The sequence below is a fragment of the Urocitellus parryii genome, chromosome 11 (genome assembly GCF_045843805.1).
Source record: "Urocitellus parryii isolate mUroPar1 chromosome 11, mUroPar1.hap1, whole genome shotgun sequence".
NCBI lineage: Eukaryota > Metazoa > Chordata > Mammalia > Rodentia > Sciuridae > Urocitellus > Urocitellus parryii.
Window position 1 is genome coordinate 337,157 of NC_135541.1, and position 21,202 is coordinate 358,358.

Genomic DNA, 21,202 nt, shown 5'->3' on the forward strand with positions numbered 1-21,202 from the left:
TGTCCAGTGACAGTGTAGGCACTAAGTAGGGCCACAGGCTACTAGGCTGGAAGAGAGGAGCATCTCCCCAAGCCAGCATTCCCACATACCTTGGCACTGTGGGATCCTTGAGGGTGACTGCCACCCTTTCCTGCTCCCACTATAATTTTTTTTTTTTTTGTACCAGGGATTGAACACAGGGCCAAGGGGCACTTAAACAGTGAAACAAATCCCACAGCCCTTTTTTGTTGTTTTTTTAGACAAGGTCTCCCTAAATTGCTTAGGGCCTTGCTAAGCTGCTGAGGCTGGTTTTGAACTTGCGATCTTCCTGCCTCAGCCTCCTGACATACTGGGATTATAGGCATGTGCCACTGTGCCCAGCTCTGCCCCCACTATTCTGAGGGCACTAGAGGAGGGGCCGTGGTAGCACTTCAGGTCTGTACATACTTTCTCTCCCCACCTCTACCCCATGTGTGTGCCCATCTCCTGCACTCCATCCAGTGTCAGACCTGCATCCTGGTGAAGCCTTCCTATCCACTCCAGGTCTGCTCCTCAGAGGACTGGACGAACATGGTCCCCTCTGTCCTCATGTGCTTCCCTCCCCACCGTCCAAATAAACAGAAGAACCGAGACCCCTTCACTGTCAGGAGTAAGCAGCAGAACTGGATCCAATGTCCCCTTTCCAGGACACTTGCTCCTGAGAGGACCCAGACCTTCCACTGGCAGGGATGGACATAACTGAGGTACTTCAAGGAGAGTAAGAACACTTGTTTAGGGGTTCCTGGGGGGACCGATGGACACTTTTGTAGACATACCTGGGCCGAGTCTAAAAGTCAAATGTGGCCTTTATTGTGATGTGGCAAAACCCCCAACAAGACCAAATGTGGCAGCACACAGAATTGTCGTCACCCCCAACTCTGTCCTCAGTCAAAACAAAAACCAGATGTGGCCCCAGCCCCAGACTCCAGCCCGGGGAGGGGCATTGGTCAAGGTCGTAAGGAGCCCAGTGACTGTCAAGTGGGCCATGGAAAAAAGGGAGAGAAAGCCAGATAAAGGGTCAAAAGCAGAGGCAGAGCCAAGGGGTATCCCCATTGGCCCAAAGCAGCACAGAGGGCCTGGAGTCCTCAGTCCAAGCACAGATCAGGCAGCACCCAGAAGGGATGCTGGGCAGGGCAGTTCAGACAGGCCCTTGGGGGCTCACAGTGGCACAGAGCTCCCCTGAGAAAAGGGGATGTGCCAGCCTCCCAGCTTCCTAAGCCACCAGGTTCTGACTGAGCGTCTCTGAACATCTTCCCGCCCCTAGCAGGGAGAAGACAGGAGGGCCTGAAGGCTTGGTGAACATAGAGGATCTTGGCTGTGGCAGAAGTGGGGACAGGGCCACCAGTGGACAAAGGTGGCCAAAGTGTGGTGGCCACTGTGGCAGAGTCCCTAGGAGAATGAGGGTTATTCCTGGAAGAGGGAGTGAGGGCAGCCACTCTGGCCAGTCTGGACCAAGTTCCAGGAAAGCAAGCGGGCCAGCCGCTGGGAAGGAGCCCGGTGAGCATGGCAAGGTCAGGGGACATCCTCCAAGGCAGAGCTGCTGGCCAGCCAGGAGCCCAGGCTCCCTTTATTTGCAGTACTCTTTCCTGAACTCTGGAACCAACAGAAAAGCTGGTGTCAACTCTCTGCCCCATTCCGTGGGAAACTAAGACATTCTACAGAACTTCTCAGACTCCTGAGCGGAGATGGTGAGGCTCTTCTACCCGTGGGGCTTGCTGGAGCCCGTATCTGGGGTCCTGGGAATGAGTAGGCTGGGGTTTTGCCTGGGTCAGCAGAGGGGTGGCAGAAACCTCCCTCCCAGTGCTCACCTTTGTCCAGGTCAATGCTCTTGGCAGGCAGGGGGCTGTGGGCCAGCTCAGCCCTCTCCTTCAGGATGTTGTTCTTGTAATCTGTATGGGGGGAGCAGGGTGAGGTCCTCCCAGGGGCGCCCTCCCCAGCCCAGGCCTTCGTGTTCGGCCTACCTAGCTGAATGTCTTCACTCCTGTAAGGAGCCTGGTCCTCTTTGGCTGCAGCAAACTCCGCCAAATTCACATCCTTCCTGGAGAGGCAGCAGGTTAGAGGTGTGGCCGGCCTGGGCGGGGGCGGGGCGGGAGGCGGCACTCACCCTGGGGCCTTTGCCAACTTCTTGTCCGAGTACTCGTAGCCTGCCGATGGAGGGAGACGGTGTTGGGGGCAGCCTGGCCCCTCCCCGAGGAAGCCCCCCCCCCGCACTTGGGCTCGCCATCCGCGGGGTCGCAGCATCCCTGAGCCCCTGGGTCTGGGAGGCTCCTGCCTCACCTCCGCGGCGGCGCTGGCGGGTGGCCAGGACCACAGTGATGAGCAGGAGGATGAAGAGCAGGAGCGTGGCCAGCACGTAGCCCAGTTGCTGGAAGAAGTGGGCCCGGCCCTCGGGGACGATGACGTTGATGACGCTGCGGCCTCGCGCCAGCGTGGGGTCTGCGGGCCAGAGGGAGGCGTCAGGCACAGGCACCAGGGGAGGAAAACTGCCGCCGCCCCCCCCCGCCGGGGGGCGCCCTCACCTGGGCCAGGGACACTGCCGTGGCCCGAGCCGTTGCCCGGCGAGGCCCGCGGAGGCGGCTCCGCAGCGGGCTCAGTGACCCTCAGGTGGAAGACCCGGCGCTCGTGCAGGCCGCAGTAGTGGTGGTGCAGGTGGCAGGAGTAGGTACCCTCGTCAGCCGGTTCCAGGGGGTCGATGCTCAGCGAGAAGTCCCCGCGGGCGAAGGCGTCGGCGCCCACCGCCACGCGGTCGCGCAGGAAGGGCGGCCCGTAGGCTCGACGCTCTCCGGACGCGTACAGGTCCAGCAGGCGGTCGGCTCGGTCGTGTGGCACCCCCGGCGGCTGCCGGTCCCAGTGCGCCACCTGCTGTGCCTCCTCCAGGTGCCGGTCGGTCCACACGTGCGCGCGGTTCACGCAGGTCAGCAGCGCGGGCGCTCCGCGCACCGCCGCCAGCACCTCCTTCTCGCCGTCCCAGTACGCGCCTGCGGCTTGGGCTGCGGAGGGGAGGGGACGGTCAGCGTCCGGCGGCGGGAGGGGCGGGGGGGCGCGCGCAGGGCACACTCACGGTCGTCGGTGACCTCGAGGCGCACGGCCAGGCTCTCGTAGAGGTGGCAGTAGTGGTGGTGCAGGTTGCAGGTGTACAGCCCCTCGTCGCCCTCCTCCACCGCTGCGCACGGCCCGCAGGGAGAGAACCGCCGCGTGAGTTTTCCCGGCCACACTCGCGCCCCAGCAGCCGGCCTTCCCCGGGCACCCCGCAGGATTCCCTCTCCTTACCGCGGATAAGCAGTGAGAAGTTGCCGTCATGGAAAGCAGAGGGCGATAGTAGGAGGCGGCCCCGGTCGCGCGGCTCATATACGCGCTGCTCCCCAGCAGAGTACATGTCCACAAGTCGGCGTGCTGGGCCTCCAGGTCCGCCGCTGAGGTCCCAGTGGACCACACGCTGGCGGTCGTGCAGCCGGTCTTGGGTCCACACCATGCGGGGGCTCTGGCAGCGCAACACGGCCTGGGAACCCGCTGCCCAGCTCACTGCCGACTCAGATACCACCGAGCTGCCAGCTGTTGGAGACCCCGAGGGCCCTGGTGGGGAAAGGAGAGTCCGCAGGCTCGGGCCCAAGAGGACTAGCAGGAGTGGGGCTGGAAAGATGCAAAGAGGACTGGGCCCACGATAGGGGTAGAGTGGTCACTCACCTGAGGACAGGAGGACAGCAAAGCCTGGAAGGAGAGGAAGAGTATAAAGCTGGGGAGGGGTGCCCTCAGCCTTGGTACCAGTCACCCCCCCAGCCTGTGGCCACCTGGTTTCTGGGCCCTTCCTGAAGTCCTGGCCAAGGCTGTTTCCATGATGCCCACTGAACTGTGGTGAGGGTAAAGCAGGAGAAGTGGGGACACAGGGTGGGGCTCCTGCAGCTGGACATGGGCAGTCCCCTCACACAGACCCTCTACCCTCACTGCCACCCTGCCTGGGTTTGGGGGACAGCTTCTACCCTTGGGGAGTGAGGAAGCTGCGCTCCCTCAGGGGCTGAGATGTGAGCCAGGATTTGGCCCTTTGATGGCTGGCTCTGGGGTGGGGGCTTGTCTCGGGGCCATTCTTAGGTGGCCATTACTACATCACTGTATGGAGTCCTGAGGCCCGCTCACGTCCTCCTGTGGAAGGGCCACACCGCTTGAGCCCTCAAGGATTCTGAGACCTTAGACCACCGGGGTCGCTGCCTACCACCAGGACTCAGTGGGGCCCTGATAGCCTTCTCCCAGGTCAGGAGCCTGAAGCCAGAGGAGTGGACATAGGGAAGGCACCCCCATCTGCCACCCCACAGGACCAAGTTCCTACTGCAGAGAAGTGGCCCAGTGCCCAGAGCTTCAGAGAGGAATGTGCAGGGTCAGCAGGCCAGCCAGGGCGGGCCCAGGGGCCCTGGCGGGGGCTGGGACAGACCCTGCAAGCCCAGGGTTCCCGGGCACCCCTTCAGACCCCCTCTGCTTCTCCGTGGAAGTGCATTCCTGAGGCGCTGGACCTGGAGCCCCAAGGTGAGTCGGGTTTGGGAGGACCTGTGGAGGCACCTTGGCCCCAGCCTCCTGCCCTTCTGGGCTCCAGCATCCCCGCGACCCACAGGCAGGACTGTCAGAGGTCTGTCTGATCTTTGTGAGGCCCCCCAGCCTAGCCCCTTCCCTGCAGGAATGCCTCACCCCTCCCAGCCCCAGCTCAGACAGGCAGCTCTGCTCAAGCGTGAGTTCGCCCAGAGCCCTGGGCGCTGGCACCCCAGCCCCAGCCTCCCTACTCACTCTCCAGGAGCAGGAGTTTCCACAGCAGGGCGCCGGACGGCAGCTCCATGGCGCCAGCCCAGCCCCTCTGGCTTTGTCTCCCTCCAGCCTAACTCTCCAGAAAAACAGCGGACCACCTCCCCCCCCCCCGCCTAGCCCCGCCGTGACATCACGGAGCCCGGGGCCTGCGGTCTGTGCCCCGCCCACTCCCGCTGCTCCAGCCCCTTGGCCTCCCCATCCTTGGCTGGCCTGGTGGGGAGGGGCTGCCTTGCAGCCAACCTGCCCTGCAGGGTGGAGTGGAGCCCTGGCTGGACACTCACTGGCCAGCAGAGGGAGGGGTAGTACCCAGTCCTTGTGGGGGTCACAGAGCCTGAGGTAGGACCCCTGAGGCCAGGTGGGTATCAGTGACATCTGGGACTTCCTGGTGGGGGCTCCTGTGTCCCCCAGCTTCTGGGTCCCCCACCAGAGCTGCCTCCGACCTACTGGCCTCTGTGCCAGATGGCCCTTTGCCTCTGCCTCTTAGCTGAGGAGGACCTTGGCACCCTTCCAGGGACCCTGGTGGGCTCTCTGGGAACAGCATTATGGGCACTGCAGCACAGTCCCCTTTAGGACCCAGAGGAGCCAACCAGGGAGGCAGGGTAGTGCCCCTGGCACTGAGGCCAGAGAGGTGGTGGACCTGGACAGAGCCTCCTCCTCGTGACCCTGAAGTCAGACCCCCACCCAGGGGAGGCAGGGCGTAGGGCCCCAACCACTCACCACTGAAGGAAAGGCACAAATTTGAAGCTCTGGGAAAACTTACAAAGTCACATAAACAGATGTAAAATAACAGAGCAGGCCTGTGCCCCAACCCACTCCTGCTCGTTAAGCAGACCTCAAGACAAAAAGGAAAAAAGAAGATTCTCAACCACCACAGGACCCCTCCAGGCAGTCGCAGCCCATTGGGATGGAATCCCCACAGGCCCCAAGCCCTGGGGCAGGACTCTGAACCTGCCTTGGTTCTCAAGTCTTCAGACAGGGCTTCTACCCCTGGGGCTGCTGCGGGAGGGGACAAGTGGGGACAGAGGGCCACCAGGACCTGAGGGTCCTGGCTTCTCTGGGCTGGGTGGGGCCCATTTCCCACCCCAGAATCCCTGTGGGAACGGCCTTCATTCTGGAAAAACAAGCCCCGCCCGGCGGCCCTCCAGCCTGGCCTCCCCTCTGTTTGTCTAACTGGTTTCCATTAGTGCTCAGACCTCTGTGGGCATCTCACCGCACACCCTGGGAGCAGGGCCTCGGCTGCCTGTTTCTCCCATCCCACCTGTCCCAGGCTGTCCCTCCCTCTGATCCTACAGAAAGAGAAGGTCCAGGCCACAGGCAGATGGCTGGCCTCTGGGGCCTGGGAGGGACCCTGGCTACAGGGGTAGTCTGGGGGGAGTTAAAAGCAGCCTACAGGCACGGGGTCTACTCCTCTGCTCAGAGCAGGTCACCCTAAGTAGCCGCAGGGCCTTCTCCCTCCCTGTGGGTCCCCTGGCCTCAAGTCCTGCTGACATTTGGGAGGCCCTAAAAAAGTGCAGAAGCCAACAACCCAGAGCAGGTCATGAGCCACCCTGCCCTTTGAGAGGCTTCAGGCCAGGGAGTCAAGGGAGCAGTGAGGCCCACTGCTCCCTCCCATCCCTAACAGGAAATGGGGGGGGGGTAGGCTGCCTGGGCGGCGGACCAGCGCCTGCTCCCCCCCCACAGCTGAGGGCCTGGGACCCTCCTGCTCCTTCCTGGGCTGGGCTGTGGAGCCCCGGCCAGCTCCTGGGCCGCCTCCCATGCTGTGGACTCACAGCCCACTCCCCACTGGGGTCTTCATCCCTGCAGGACGAGGGCAGGCCAGGACAAAACAAAACCACTGACCTCACTGTGCTCTGGCCAGGCCTCCAGCACCTCTCCTAGGGGCGTGGCCAGACAAGGGGATTGCCAGCCCACTGGCTCTAGCTGGGATCCAGGATCCGGTGTTGGCTCCTGTTGCTGGTGACTCGGACATTCCAAGCAGCAGGCTCATCGGCACATGGGGAAGAAAAGCCACAGGCACAGAGACAGCCAGACCCGACTGTGCACACAGCTGTGCACACGCTCGCTCTCACGCTCACTCTCAGGTTTGGAGTGGTTTGGGTACTGGGAGTGGGAACCACCGAGGCTCCCTACCACTGGGCCACATCTCCAGCTGTTTGACTTCCTTTGCTGACGGGGTCTCACTAGGCTGCCATCCTCCTGCCCCAGCCTCCTGAGTAGCCTGCGGTACTCACTCACACGCTCACACAGTCACCCCACACCATCACCCCCCACACACAGTCACACTCACACACACTCACATATGCACTCACACACACTCTGGAACAGTGAGACCAGACGCACACACAGACAGAGGGGCCCCCTACACACTGCTGCTCCTCCACAGGGGCCCATGCTGGGCTGATTGTGGCTCTGTGGTAAAGTGTGTGCCCAGCCTGCTCGAGCTCCTGGGTTCCATCCCCAGCACTGCAAAATCAACAAAACAGCCAAAAGAGGCAGCTTCTTTTAAAAAACTGCACATGGGTTCTTTATTCAGCAAGCACTTACCAGGCATCAACCGCAGGCCAGGCCTGCACCAGGCACCATCCAGCACTGCAGAACGCTCAGGCCTGCCCTGCTGGCAACCTCACGCTGGTTTCTTCAGATCATTCTGGGTTTTGTTTTGTGTGTTTCTGTTTTTTGGTACCTAGGATTCAACCCAGGGGCACTTAACCTCCGAGCCACATCCCCAGCCCTTTTTTATATTTTATTTAGAGACAGGGTCTCGCTGAGTTACTCAGGGCCTCACTAAATTGCTGAGGCTGGCTTTGGACTTGTGATCCTCCTGCCTCAGCCTCCTAAGTCCCTAGGATTATAGATTGCACCACCACACCCAGCTCCCCAGCCATTTTTTATTACTTATTTATTTATTTTTAAAAATAACTTTATTTTGCTTATTTGTTTTTATATGGTGCTGAGGATCAAACCCAGTGCCTCACATGTGCAAGGCAAGCGCTCTGCCACTGAGCCAAAATCCCCCCCCACCATATTTTTAAAAAATCTCTTTAGGCTGGGTGCGGTGGCACATGCCTGTAATCCCAATGACTCGGAAGGCTGAGGCAGGAGGGTTAGGAGTTCAAAGGCAGCCTTGGCAACAGCAAAGCCCTAAGGAACTCAGTGAGACCCTGTCTCTAAATAAAATACTATAAAGGATTGGGGATGTGGCTCAGTGGTTGAGTGCCCCTGAGTTCAATCCCTGGTACCAAAAAAATACTCACACACACAAATATATATATATGTATATACATACATACACACAGACACATACATATATACACACATTTTTAGTCATAAATGAATACAATACCTTTATTTTGTGTGTGGTGCTGAGGATTGAACCTAATGCCTTACATGTGGGAAGCAAGCACTCTACCACTGAGCCACAACCACAGCCCCTGTATTTTTATTTTGAACAGGGTCTCACTGAGTTGCTTAGGGGCTCATTAAGTTGCTGAAACTGGCTTTGAACTTGTGATCTTCCTGCCTCAGCCTCTCTAGTCATTGGGATTACAGGTGTGCACAACTGTGCCTGGCCCTGCTGATCATTCTGTGCACTGAGCGAGTACCAAACAAGCAAGTATCAAACAAGGTAGACAGACACTTGCTTGGCTGGACTGGCCAAGGACGGGCTCCAAGGGCTGGACAGGGGGCTCCAGTGGTAAAGCACCCATGGGTTCAATCTCCTGTATGGCAGGGCAGCAAAGGAGGCCTGGGCTGGGTCTGCACAGGAAGGGAACACGGAGCTGGTGGGTGAACCTGTCAGGGAGTATGTGGACACAGAGGTAAAGGGCTCCACAGTCCACAGTGGGCAGAACTAAGAAGGTGCCCAAGATTCCTGGCCCCTGGGGCCTGTGTCCATCCAGCCCCTCCCTGGGAACGTGGGTCAGATAGATCACATCTCGGCTGGTCCGTGGGGACCCTGATCTGACTAAGGAGAGTGTCCCTGTCCTGGCAGCCAACTCTGGCTGGGAGCAGCAGGAGCCTGAGGAGCTGCCGGCATCCGCAGAGGGTGGCCCTCAGGAGCCAAGGGAAGACTGGACCTCAACCCCACAGCTGCCAGGAACCAGACTGTTCAGTGGCCTCCTCAGGGACAGCCCGGCAGAGAGACAGGCCCTGGCTGTGGGAGCTGTGTGTGATGTCCGGCGGCCGCAGGGCACCACCCTTGCCCCTGGAAGGAGAGCAGGGCTGGGGTCATGAAGGCCAAAGTCCTGTCCACGAGGAGGGAGCTTCCCCAGGCCCACCCTGCTGGGTCTCCAGTTTGGGACTGGCTACTGAGAGAGGGGCCCAGGGGGTCAGGAAGGCCAGCCTCTCCTTCCTGGAGCGGGGGCAGCTCTAGAGAGCTGAGCGGGGGCCCAAGCTACAGTCCTGTTGCCTCAGTCCCCCAGGTGGGTGGGACTGTAGGTGTGCTCTGGGTCTGATTGGTTTGTTTGTTTGTTTGCTTGCTGTTATTGTTTTTTTGTCTATTTATTTATTTTTAATTTTTTATACTTTTATTTTATTTATTTATTTTTTCAATGTGGTGCTGAGGATCAAACCCAGGGCCTCCCACATGCTAGGTGAGCACACCACCACTGAGCCACAACCTCAGCCCTTGTTTGTTTGTTTATTTTTTGTACCAGGGATGAACCCAGGGGTGCTCAATCACTAAGCCACTCCCTAGCCACTCCCCCCCCTTTTTTTAAATTTTGAAGCCAGTTCTTGCTAAGTCACTTAGGACCTCCCTAGGTTGTTGAGGCTAGCTTTGAACTGGCGAGCCTCCTGCCTCAGCCCCTAAGCCACTGGGATGACAAGTTTGTGCCCCCTTCATGGCTCTGTTTATTTGATTTTGTTTTGCTTTGTTTGAGCTGTTGTGTTCTTCTTGTTACTTTAAAAATAATTATGCTGGGGGCTGGGGATGTGGCTCAAGCGGTAGCGCGCTCGCCCGGCATGCGTGCGGCCCGGGTTCGATCCTCAGTACCACATACCAACAAAGGTGTTGTGTCCGCCGAGAACTAAAAAATAAATATTAAAAATTCTCTCTCTCTCTCCTCTCTCTCTCTCTCTTTAAAAAAATAAATAAATAAATAATTATGCTGGGCTGGGATTGTGGCTTAGCGGTAGAGCACTTGCCTAGCACTGGCCTAGCACGGGTGGGACCCGGCTTCGATCCTCAGCACCACATAGAAATAAAGGCATCGTGTTGTGTCCATCTACACCTAAAAAATAAATATTTAAAAAATCTTAATTATTATTATGCTTTTTCATACAGAGGATTGAACCCAGGGATGCCTTACCACCCAGCCCTGAGGTCATAGATGTGCTCATGTCTGTTCTGATTGTCACCAAACCACAGGAGCATTTAGACACAGAGATAAAGCCAGCATGAGAGTTGTGGGTGGCCTCAGCACCTGAGCAAGCATGTCCATGCCTGCCTGAGGAGTTGGCTGCTGGACGCGGTCATGGGGCTGAGCAGTCCTTCCTAGTTCATTCCTGGTGGCAGGGGCTTCTAACAGGGGACCTCTCCAAGTGGTGGGGTAGTGGTTAGCAGATGGCAGGACCCTCCCGTTATGTCTGCAGACCACCTCACCCTACACAGCCAGGCAGGTGGTTTGGGCCCCCACAGACAGGCCAGGAGTAGAGACATGCCATTTTGCATATTGGAAATTGGGTTCCAGTTTTGGCAGCTAAATCAGAAGGCACCGCTGGGGAGACAGACCAGTCAGTGTCACGCAGGGAAGGAGGGCCACTGTCAGGGTTCTAATGTGCCAATATTTAAAAGCAGCCCGGCAGCGAAGGGTCTGGGAATCCCTTCCTGGGGGAGTCGCCACGGCTGGAGGGGGCCTGGGGGCGTCAGAGTGGAGGAAGACACCTCTGGGCTCAGAAGGAGAACCTGTGCTTTCAGGACGGGCTTTCTTTTCTATGGTGTGTGCCCTCCCAGTTGAACAGTAGTAGCATGCCTTCCTTAGAACGTGTTTGCGTTTACATGAATGCTCAGGTCAGATAACAAATCTAAACCTTTGGTTTCAGTCTAACCCCATTAAAGTCTATATACCTCAGCTGGATACGGTGGCACACCATATCTAGACCCAGCAACTCTGGAGGTTGAGGCAGGAGGATAGCAAGTTCAAAGGCAGCCTCAGCAACTCAGACCCCTTCTCAAAAAATAAAAAGGGCTGTGGATATTGCTCAGTGGTAAAGCACCCATGGGTTCAATCTCCAGTAACCGCCTCTCCAAAAAAGAAATTGACAAGACAACCTGGATGTATCCGACTCACATCACTATACAAGTTGACTGTAAAACCAGCACTCTTTAAATAGTGACCTACTCTTTCTGTGATCTTTTGTGGATTTTGGCATCTTTAGAAGTTATTCAGATGTTTCCTATGAACTTCACCACAAGACAAACCTTGTTAACACCTGGAGGCTGACAACACTGTGGCAGGTGTGAGCAGAGATCTCAGAGCAGCAGAGCTGATGGGCCAGGTCACCAATGGGCTCAACTGGTCAGACTGCACTGCCCTGGGTGGGAGTGTCTTCACGGGTCTCCCTGTTTCCCAGCCAGCAGTAGACAGAACTGCTAGGATGGCATATGGAGCCCCGCACCTGGGCCCCAGCTGAAGGGTGCACCTGGTCCTCCGTATTGTCTTAAGACAAGCCAGGCACATCCCAGATAGGGTGGTGGCACTTCTGTCCTAACTGGTCACCACACCTTCCTCCCGACCCAAGCTGGGGGTCCAGTTGGCTTTGCTGCCACATAGGACCTGACTTCTGTCAGCGAGTCCTCAGGAAGCTGCACACTGCACAACCCTGGACTTCCCTCTTCTGCAGGATGCCTGGGTGGCCCTCACAAATGGGCATTTGTTCCAGAACAAAACACCAAGCACTTGTTAAAATGCAAGGAGCTAGATGTCATCCAAGCAACTTGGGAGGCTGAGGCAGGAGGATCAAAAGTTTCAGGCCAGGCTGGGCAATTCAGCAAGACCCTGTCTCAAAAAATTATTAGAAAAGGGGGTGGGTGCAGGGAGGCTGGGGATGTGGCTCAGAGGCAGAACACCCTGGGTTCAATCCCCAGTAACACACACATATACACAAAGTATTTGAGTCATGAAATAGTGTTGGATTATAACCCAAAGTGTGCAATTATCATCCTCCAGTCCATGCTGATCTGCATGGGGAGTGAGTCAAACCAGCTTGAGCAAGCTGGAGTCCACACACAAGGGACAGGAGGGCCAGACCTGCCTCTGCAGCCAACCACCTGCTGCCGCTCGAGATTCTGCCCATCAGGACTTCTCCAGGACTTGGTGGGGACAGCTTGTCCATGCTCCCTGTGGTGTTGGCAGGGACGGATTCCAGGACTGGCAGACCCCAGACTGCTTCTCTCCATCGCCGGCCCCCTCTGTCCCTGTGTCCTGTGTCCTACCTTGAGGCCTCCTCTCATGCAGTAGTGTAGGCCTGGCTTCATCCCCCGGATGGCACTGCAGGTCCCACAGTGTCTGACAGGTCACAGGCCCAGACTCAAGGGGAGGCAGATGGAGGGGAGCCGCCCGTCACCACCCAGTGCACATGAAGGAGGGGCTGCTGCCAGGCTCCCAAGGATGATCCTTCATAAAAGATGTCAGATCTTTCAATTTTCCATAATTAAAGAAATACAACCTTAAATATCTTGTGGGGAATAAAGGTAACTTGCCTGACTTCTTGGACAGACTAGGAAATCCAAGAAAGCAAAATTCATTAAGCTTTCATAAACAGAAGCTAATTCTTCCAGGAGCTGTGATACTGTTACAGTTTTATACATTTTGACAAAGTCAGGGGAAAGACACACAGTTGCTTCACACAGAAATTACAAAACCAGACTAATTTGATCAAGGCTTCTTAATCAAAAAGAACTGATTAAAAGAACTACCTGGCAGTGCGCGGTGGTGCACACCTGTGATCCCAGAGATTTGGGAGGCTGACACAGGAGGATCACATTTTTTCTTTCTTTCTTTTTTTCTTAGTACTGGGGATTGAACTCAGGGGCACTTAACCATTGAGCCACCGCCCCAGCCCTTTTTTTGTATTTTATTTAGAGATAGAGTCCCTGATTTGCTTAGGACCTTGCTAAATTGCTGAGGCTGGCTTTGAACTCAGGATCCTCCTGCCTCAGCCTCCTGAGCTGCTGGGATTAGAGGCATGTCATTTACCATGGCACCCAGCCAAGGATCACATTTTCAAGGTCAGCTTCAGCAATTTCACTAGGCCCTGTCTCAAAATAAAAAATAAAAAGGGCTGAAGTGTAACTCAGTGGTAAAGCACTTGCCTAATGATTAGGCCCTGGGTTGTATGTTTAGCACCACCATAATAATTAATTAATTAAAATAAAATAATCAAGTTTTGAGTCAAACAGAATCTTAGCAACTCAATCTCTATATGTAGGGTCCTTGCCTATGATCTGCTAAGAAACAAACGATTCCTGCAGGAACTGAGTGCAGACCTGAGGTGGAAGGGACTCTACTTGATGTGTCCATTACACACTTCCTCAATGAGCCGCCACAGGATGAGCCCTGAGAAAAGGACCACATAGGAAAGGGGACAGCAGGGACGCCTTGAAGAGGCTGAGAGAACACCCTGGCTGTCCCTGGCAGCCCCACAGTGCAGGAAGGAGGGTTTGAGGAGGGACCCGAAAGTGTAAGAAGTAATGGTGCACGCCTATGATCCCAGCAGCTTAGAAGGCCGGAGGATCGTGAGTTCAAAGCCAGCCTCCGCAGTTCAGCGAGGCTCTCAGCAATTCAGTGAGACCCTGTCTCTAGATAAAAAGGGATGGGGATGTGGCTTAGTAGTTAAGCACTCCTGGGCTCAATCTCCAGTACCAAGAAAAGAAAAAAGAAAATAAAATTACCGACAGCCACACCAAGAGTTCCTGAGCAGCTGTCTCCACTGGATGGTGTCCTCACATAAGCCTGGTGGCACCATATCAAACAGAAGCAACAGAGCCAGCCAGGGTGGGCCACACAGCCCCCACCCCAACTCTGACTCCCCACGCTGGGGCTCTGCAGCCCATGCTGCGGGCTGCTGCTCCCCTGACAGTGGAACAACTGGATGGGTTTCAAACTCGGCAGATATCTCCAGCCCTAGGCACCCGTTCCAGCACCCTTTCTGAGAGAGCTCAGCGGGCCTTGGCCCAGCCTAGGGAAGTAGCCTGATGGGAAGGACCCACTGCTCCCCCAGACCACAGGGAAGGAGGCTGGCTGGCTGGGGGTGCAGGCCTTGCTCCACACATCCATGCCTGGTCCAGCACAGGAGCCTCTGAGTGGGGATGCCTTGGCTGGAGGGCCAGGCTCACGTGAGCACAAGGAGCCATCACACTGCAGTCAGGCAGGTCTCGGGACCCAGCTCAGCAAACACTCACTGGACACTGGCCATGCAGGCACAGGTGGGGCAGTGGGGGCCTGAGCTCATGCAGATGCCCCCACTTGAGGGTGGACGTCAGCTCCCAGCCCAGGGTCCAAGAGATACCACATCAGAATGTGCCTGACACCACCCTCACCAGCCCTGGCCCTGGCTGGAACTCAAGGCCCGAGTGCTGCTAGGAGAGGGGATGAGGACAGTTGATAGCCAGACCAGGCAGCTGGACAGGCTCCACCCTGCTGCACCTAGCCCACCTCTGGCCAGGGATGCAAAAAGGAAGGAGGAGCTGGGAAGCAGGGTTGAGGCCAAATAGGGGAAGAGAAAAGCACCTTTTGAAGCCTGAGAGCAGCTGTGGAGATAAAAATAAAATCCCCAAATTGTCTGTTGAGGCAGTGGCCAGGATACAAAGGCTTCCAAGCCACAGGCAGAGACCTCTGCAGTCCAGGCCCCACTCAAGGGGGCAGGGTGGAGAGGAGGAGGGGACTAGAGACACGTGGGAGCTCACCCTTGCCGATGCTGACGTCTGAGACTGGTTCTGTGGTGGGCACCCTGTCTCGTAGGTTTGGCAGCATCCCTGGCCTCGGCCCCCAATGTAACCACCGAGAGTGTCTCCAGATGTGGCCCAGGGCTCACTTAAGAACCACTGCCCTGAAGGCCCAGGAGGCAGAGTGGCCTGGAGCCACCTCTGGCCAACACTCCAGAACCTGGGATGGAGGGGCCACCTGGCGTGCTACTCCCACAGGCTACCCCACCAGGCCCCAGAGGCTCAGGCTTCAGACAGCCCACTCTACTCCACACTTCTCCCACAGCAAGGAAGGGTGGGGTGAGCTGCAGGGCAGCTCCTGTGGTAGGGCTGGCAGGAAATACCAGGAGCAGCTGCTTGGCAGCCCTGGGCGCTGGCCAAGAGCACCAGCAGCAGACAGGAGGACTAACTCCAAAGGGAATCCCCTGCTTCACCCAGGGGAGGCTCCACTGCTGACAACCTGGTCCTAGGACCCCAGCCCCACTCACTGCAGGGGAAATCTAGATCCAGAAAGGTGCCCGTGACCCTGCTGGAAGGCCTGTGGGGCATTTCCTGCCTGCTGTCCTGGTCCTCAGCCTGGTCCCAGGAAATGCCAGAGATCAGGCTGCTGCCCCCTTGTGGCAACCAGCATAAGCCGCCAAGCTGTGGTCAGCCTATTTACAAAGCCCCCGACAGGCGGTACTGACAGACAGGGACCTGGACATGACCCTGCTTGTCTCTACCTGGCTCCCAGGACCAAGTGGGGTCACCTGTGCAATGTCCCTTCCACTTCGAAGCTCCCACCTCTCCTGAGACCCAATTTGCAGGGACTTAAGCCCAGGTCTCAAAAATGTTTTATTTTTTTCTTTTAAATATTTTTGTTGTTGTTGTAGTTGGACACAAAACCTATTTTTTTTATCAATTTATTTTTATGTGGTGCTAAAGATAAAACCCAGGGCCTCCACATGCTAGGCGAGCAGTCTACCACTGAGCCACAACCCCAGCCGCCCCCCTTTTTAATATATATATATATATATATTTTAGTTGTAGATGGACAAATACCTTTATTTATTTTTATGTGGTGCTGAGGATCAAACCCAGTGCCTCACACATGTGAGGCAAGTGCTCTACCAATGAGCCAAAATCCCAACCCCAACATTTGTGTTTTTTGGTGGGGAGGGGGGTACTGGGGATTGAACCCAGGGCACTTCACCACTGAGCTACATTCCTACACACTGCCCTTTTAAAAAATTCTGAGACAAGATCTCAGTAAGTTGCTTAGGGCCTAAATTGCTGAGGTTGGGGCTGGTTCTGTGGTGCGCACCCTGTCTCTTAGGTTTGGCAGCATCCCTGGCCTCGGCCCCCAATGTAACCACCAAGAGTGTCTCCAGATGTGGCCCAGGGCTCACTTAAGAACCTCTGACCTGAAGACCCAGGAGGCAGAGTGATCTTCCTGACTCAGCTTCCCAAGTTGCTGGGATTACAGGTGTGCGTCACCACACCTGGATTCCCAGACATGTTTCTGTGACCAAAAATCAGGAAGCCCTGAGAGTCCTCACGAGAGGTGTCCTGGCCCTGAAGTGGGCAGCAGACAGAGGCTGCAGTCTATATACAAGTCTGTATCCCTGGCATCTAACTCAGAGATGAGAGGGCAGGGAGCAAGGCGGATGAGCCCCCACACACTCCTGGTGCGCTAACCAGGCTCCCTGCCTGCAGTCCAGCTTCTCCACAGCTTGATGCATAAGTGCAGGGGTTGGTCCCTCTGGGACAACTCTTGGGGGTGATGTTTTCCCTTTACCTGAGGGAACTGGGAATCATGAGCCCTCTGTCTCAAACTAAGGCTCTGGGCTTCTCCAGCTCTTTGAATAGCATCCCATTCTCACCCCCAGCCCTAAACCTTCCTAACCACTCTCTAGGCCCTCCACCTAATCAGTCCCCACTCCCACTGAGAACCCAGGGAAGTGTCAGAGGATGAGAAATTAGGCAAAGACACCTGGAAGACTGACAGCCATGCCAGTGCCTGCCCCTATGGCTGGACATGGCTATCTCAGCCAAGCAGAAGGCTCAGAGGACCTAGGAACCTTCAGGGTACCATTCCCGTGTCTAGGAAAACCAGGGCCTTTCCTGCCTCCTCAGCAAGCCCCACCCACACCTCCATCCACAAAATATATTCTAGTCACCCCTGTCAACCTGTCCCTCAGCACTTTGCCATCTGTGTGTACACTGAGTCCCCCAATCCTGGGCTGTGCACAGCTGCCTATGGCAGACATTTATTCAGCAAGGTCAGGCAAGACAGTGAGGGCCATGGACAGATAACTGGACCCCTTGGGTCCTGAGACCCTCCAACAAAGAGGCCAGTGGCCCCCATCTTAAGAGAGCCCATGCCAGGCAGAGAAGTCCAGGGCAGCCCAGAACCCCATGACAGGCAGATGTCCAGGACAAGTAGGAACAGTAGAGAAAGGATCCCAGTCTCATTTATTCTTCACATAGATCTTGGGGGTCTGCCAACCCTCGGGGGCCTCCTTCAGGCCAGCTTTCAGCCAGATGCGCTTCAGGTCTCTCTCGAACTTGATCTGCAAGGGTAAAGAAAGTGACCACCAATTGACTTTTGGCAAAGGGACACACTATCAGTCACTCACTCCCCCTAAGCCCAAGAAGGTGCCCTGACACACCTGCTTCCGTTTTAGGCGTCCTTCCCGAACCTTCCGCCGCAGGAACCGTGTCCTCTTGACCAGCTTGCGGTACTTGTGGTGGTTCATCTTTCGCCGGCGGATCTTCAGCACATTTTTGCACTGCATGTGAGGGGCATCCCAGATACCCTCATGCTCCTGCCTAGCCTCCCCCTTCACCTGACTGGGTGGACACTGGTAGTGCTGAGTGGGAGCAGCGGATACTAGAACCCCAGTATCCAGTCTGGGCAAGAGGTAGCGGGCAGTCATCCAGCTCTCCAGAGGGCTGATGGCCATCTTCCTGGGGACCAGCAGTTCCTCAAGCTCCAACTGGGACCCCTTGCCAGGAAGAGATACAGCCCTACTTTGGCCAGTAGGCTGCAAGGTGTACGGTGGCCGGCAGGCATGGCTGCCCAGCACCCCAGAGACAGGCCACGGCCGACTGCAACCTGCAAGAAACAATGTAGCATAGTTACCATTGGTGAGGTGACACTAGACAGGAGCACTGCAACCACCCAGGCCTGGGCAGCAAGTCCACCCCAGGCCCAGAATGGATGACCTGCACCTTATTCCTGTTCCAAACCCCAGTGATGTTCTCACAGGAAGCCTGGGGCCACATCCCTACCTCCAGCTGAGGGTGAGCTGGGCCGCTGTGACAAACACGTTCCTAACCCAGGCACGTATCCCAACCCTCAGGGCTCTTACCTGCCCAGGGAAGAGACCTGACCAGCTGAAAAGTCAGGCGCTGCAGGAACATGGTCTGTGGGAGGCGGCGGCCCCAGGTGCTCAGGGGAGCTGGAACACAGGCGGCTGCTGGGGTCAAGCGCGAGCCGCGACGGGGCAGGACGCGCAAACCCCGCTTCCCCGCACTCTGGGTCCCTCTGGCCCGCAACGAGAAGTCGCCTTCACAAGCCGCTGGCCCCTCGGACGTCCAGAATCCAGATCGAATCCCGCCTCCGCCACTCCGGCTAGCCGCCCTCCCTCCCCGAACCTCAGTTCCCGCGGGCACCCAAGCCAACAGCACGGGGCGATCAACGTCCGAACGAACTGAAGGGCCCAGGCCTGGGAGCACGGCCCCGCCAGAGCCTCGCGACCTCAGAGGTTGTGACCCCGGCGGCTTCCAGAGTATTTCACCGCCGCGCTCGGCACTTCCGGTCCGTTGCCAAACCGGCTCCCGGGTGGGTCTAATGCCCAGTTGCCCCTGGCGACCTCCCGGCGCCGGAGTTCGCGGCGGCACAGGCTCAGTAGGCGAAGACTTCCGGCTCGAAGGGCCGCCCTGGGGCAGACGTCAGTTCCGCCTCGACCCAGCGGAAGGAAACTACACTCCCTACGCCGGGGTATCTACAGAGCATGCGCCGCCTCAAGGCGCCTTCGGACCCGGCCTGGCTCCGGTTTCCTCCGGCGGGCGCAAGGCTGCGGCGACGGAAATGCCACACTCTGGGCGACGGAAGTGGCTAGGGCTGCTTTTGTTCCGGCGGAGCTCCCTCCGGAGTTGGGGACCAGCTGTGGGCGGGACGGGACTAGTGGAACCGGCGGTAACTCGGTCGAAGCTGCCGCCGCCCGGACACTGGGAACCGGGGCCCTTTCTTAACTGGCAGCTCCCGCTGCCCCTAGGGCTTGACAGACTGCTTTTCCTTTGTGCATCTAATGCAAGGAAGCTCCGAAGGAAAAATCAGACCATAAGCCAAAAGCAAGTTCTGCAGGATTGGTTTTGGCTGACACCTTAACGTTGCTCCAGCGCACGGGCTGCCGGGCCGCCGGGCCGCCACTTCATCTACCTCAACAAAGGCCTGCTGGCTAGCATGGACCCCGCAGTGAACCTGCAGGCGGCTGGTGCTGAGGCTGGCCTTGCAGCAGGGACGTCTAGGGATTCTTAGCAGGAAGAGGCCAAGCAGGTCTTCCCCAGGCACCATCCTGGCTAAGGAGCGAGTGGCAGGGGAGATAGGCCAGTGAGGACAGAAACTGCAGGCGCCAGGTCCAGCTCTGTAACTGAGCAACACAGGTTCCTGCCTCCTAGAGGAGGTGCCCAGGACTCCCAAGCAGGAAGATTTTGACCACGTTTGGGAACCCACCTCTCACCTCAGTCACACAGCATATCCTAGTAACTGGTCTTGTCACAAAGGGCAGGTTGGTGCCCTCAACTCCAGTCCTCACCTTGGTGTGGACTTCTTTCACCTAACCAGGCTCCAGGAAGATGCAGAAAATCAGGTCATCAATGTTAATAACAGTCCAGGCAAGGGCAAAAAGAATCGGGGGGGGGGGGGGTTGGCAACCTTGGCCTCCAAACTTCTGAGGAGTTGGGCTGTAGATGAGAGTACCTCCGGAGAGGCAGGGACTAATGGGAGAGAGTGCAAGAGCTCCAGTCTGAGAGTCTTGAGGAGGCTGGATGAGGCCAGAGCACCCACTTTCCCCATCTCAGGAACCAGCCAGGCTCTAGCTTTCAGCCAAGCTTGTGAGGGTTCCTGTACCATAGCAGACCCCAGGCCAAAAGGGAAGGGGTTCATCTGCAGCAGAGAAGCTAGCTGCTTGGTCACCTTGGCCATGCAGCACATACAGGGCTGGGACATCCTCAGTCACAGGTGATGCTAATGCCTCCACCACCCCACCCCACAAAATGCCCTTGCCAGATCTGACTGGCTGCTTCCCACAACAGTGGCAGAACACTTGTAGGGATGTGAACAGCCCTGCCAAGCTAGAGATGCTAGAACCTGACTAGGGAGATCAATTTTTCATAAAGATTGGAAATGAGAGGATTGGTGTGTATGTGCTGTTTTCTAATTTTTATTGTGTGGCATTGGGGACTAACCCAGGGCCTCACACAGGCTAGGCAAGCATTCTACCACTGAGCTATATTGCCAGGTGTCTCTACAGTCTACATTAAGTTGCCAACACAATTTTCATTGTGGTGTCATGTCAGGTTTCACTATGTTGCCCAGGCTTCCTTCAAACTTGCAATCCTCTTGTCTCAATTCCTACATTATAGCTGAGATTATAGGCACGTGCCATCAGGTCCAACTTCTAGTTTTGTGTTTTTTTTTTTTTTTTTTTTTCATCAATGGAACTCTTTAGTCTCAATTACTGCATGCATTTCTTTTCCCCAAAATACCCATTTGCCTTCAGGAAAAGGTTTTCTTCAGAACTTTTGTAGAAATTTTGCAGTTCTGGCCTGGAGGCTGGAAAGGCATCAATGCCAGTGGCTGAGGGTAGGCCAGGCTGGGGCTTATGCTGTAACCTGAGCTGAGTAGCCCTAAAGTCCTGGGCTACAGAAACCTAAATCAGGCAAAGTGCCTGCTGCCTCGCCACAGCCCTGCAGTGGAGGGCTGCAGTCAGCTCATGCCAGATCCCACCACGACAGCTAGCTGTTCATTTTCACTTTTATACCCTGCTTTTAACATAGCATTATCCAACAAACTGTAACAGAAGGGAAATACAGGGCATATTGCTTCCTAGTTGTGTACTTTTTTTTTTTTTGGTAACAGAGTTTGAACTCAGGGGCACTCAACCACTGAGCCACATCCCCAGTATTATTTTATATTTTATTTAGAGAAGGTTTCACTGAGTTGCTTAGCACCTCACTTTTGCTGAGGCTGGCTTTGAACTTGCAATCCTCCTGTCTCAGCCTCCCAAGCCACTGAAAATACAGGCATAAGCCACCACACCTGGCATAGTTGTATACTTTTATCTATAACCATAAGATCATTTGAGTATTATAAAGTGATGGAAACACTGTAGAGTAGTTACTTCATTGAATAAAACTGTGTTGGCAATTTAAAAATCAGCCATGGGAGTCACCTGTTGATCTTTACCAGCATCCCTCAGTATA

At 56.3% G+C, this 21,202-nt stretch overlaps 2 protein-coding genes across 3 annotated transcripts; both read right to left on the reverse strand.

Moving 5' to 3' along the window:
• Positions 1–806: 806 nt before the first annotated feature.
• On the reverse strand, positions 807–6,881 carry Mxra8 (matrix remodeling associated 8). Of its 2 annotated transcripts, none has more exons than XM_026414836.2 (10): positions 6,646–6,881; positions 3,703–3,726; positions 3,289–3,591; positions 3,080–3,181; positions 2,538–3,008; positions 2,296–2,454; positions 2,123–2,162; positions 1,980–2,056; positions 1,827–1,907; positions 807–1,611 (listed from the first exon to the last, which is right to left on the reverse strand). In XM_026414836.2, the coding sequence occupies exons 3-10, from the start codon at positions 3,488–3,490 to the stop codon at positions 1,586–1,588; spliced, it is 1,158 nt and encodes a 385-aa protein (XP_026270621.1). In that variant the 5' UTR covers positions 3,491–3,591; positions 3,703–3,726; positions 6,646–6,881; the 3' UTR covers positions 807–1,585. The 2 variants fall into 2 exon arrangements, with proteins under 2 accessions (XP_026270621.1, XP_026270620.1); XM_026414835.2 differs by lacking the exon at positions 6,646–6,881 and adding an exon at positions 4,789–4,890.
• A 10,070-nt stretch (positions 6,882–16,951) lies between these two features.
• On the reverse strand, positions 16,952–18,650 carry Aurkaip1 (aurora kinase A interacting protein 1). The gene is made up of 3 exons (XM_026414865.2): positions 18,085–18,650; positions 17,383–17,828; positions 16,952–17,283 (listed from the first exon to the last, which is right to left on the reverse strand). Exons 1-3 carry the CDS (start codon positions 18,134–18,136, stop codon positions 17,182–17,184), a joined length of 600 nt encoding a protein of 199 aa, XP_026270650.1. The 5' UTR covers positions 18,137–18,650; the 3' UTR covers positions 16,952–17,181.
• Between the last annotated feature and the right edge of the window lie 2,552 nt (positions 18,651–21,202).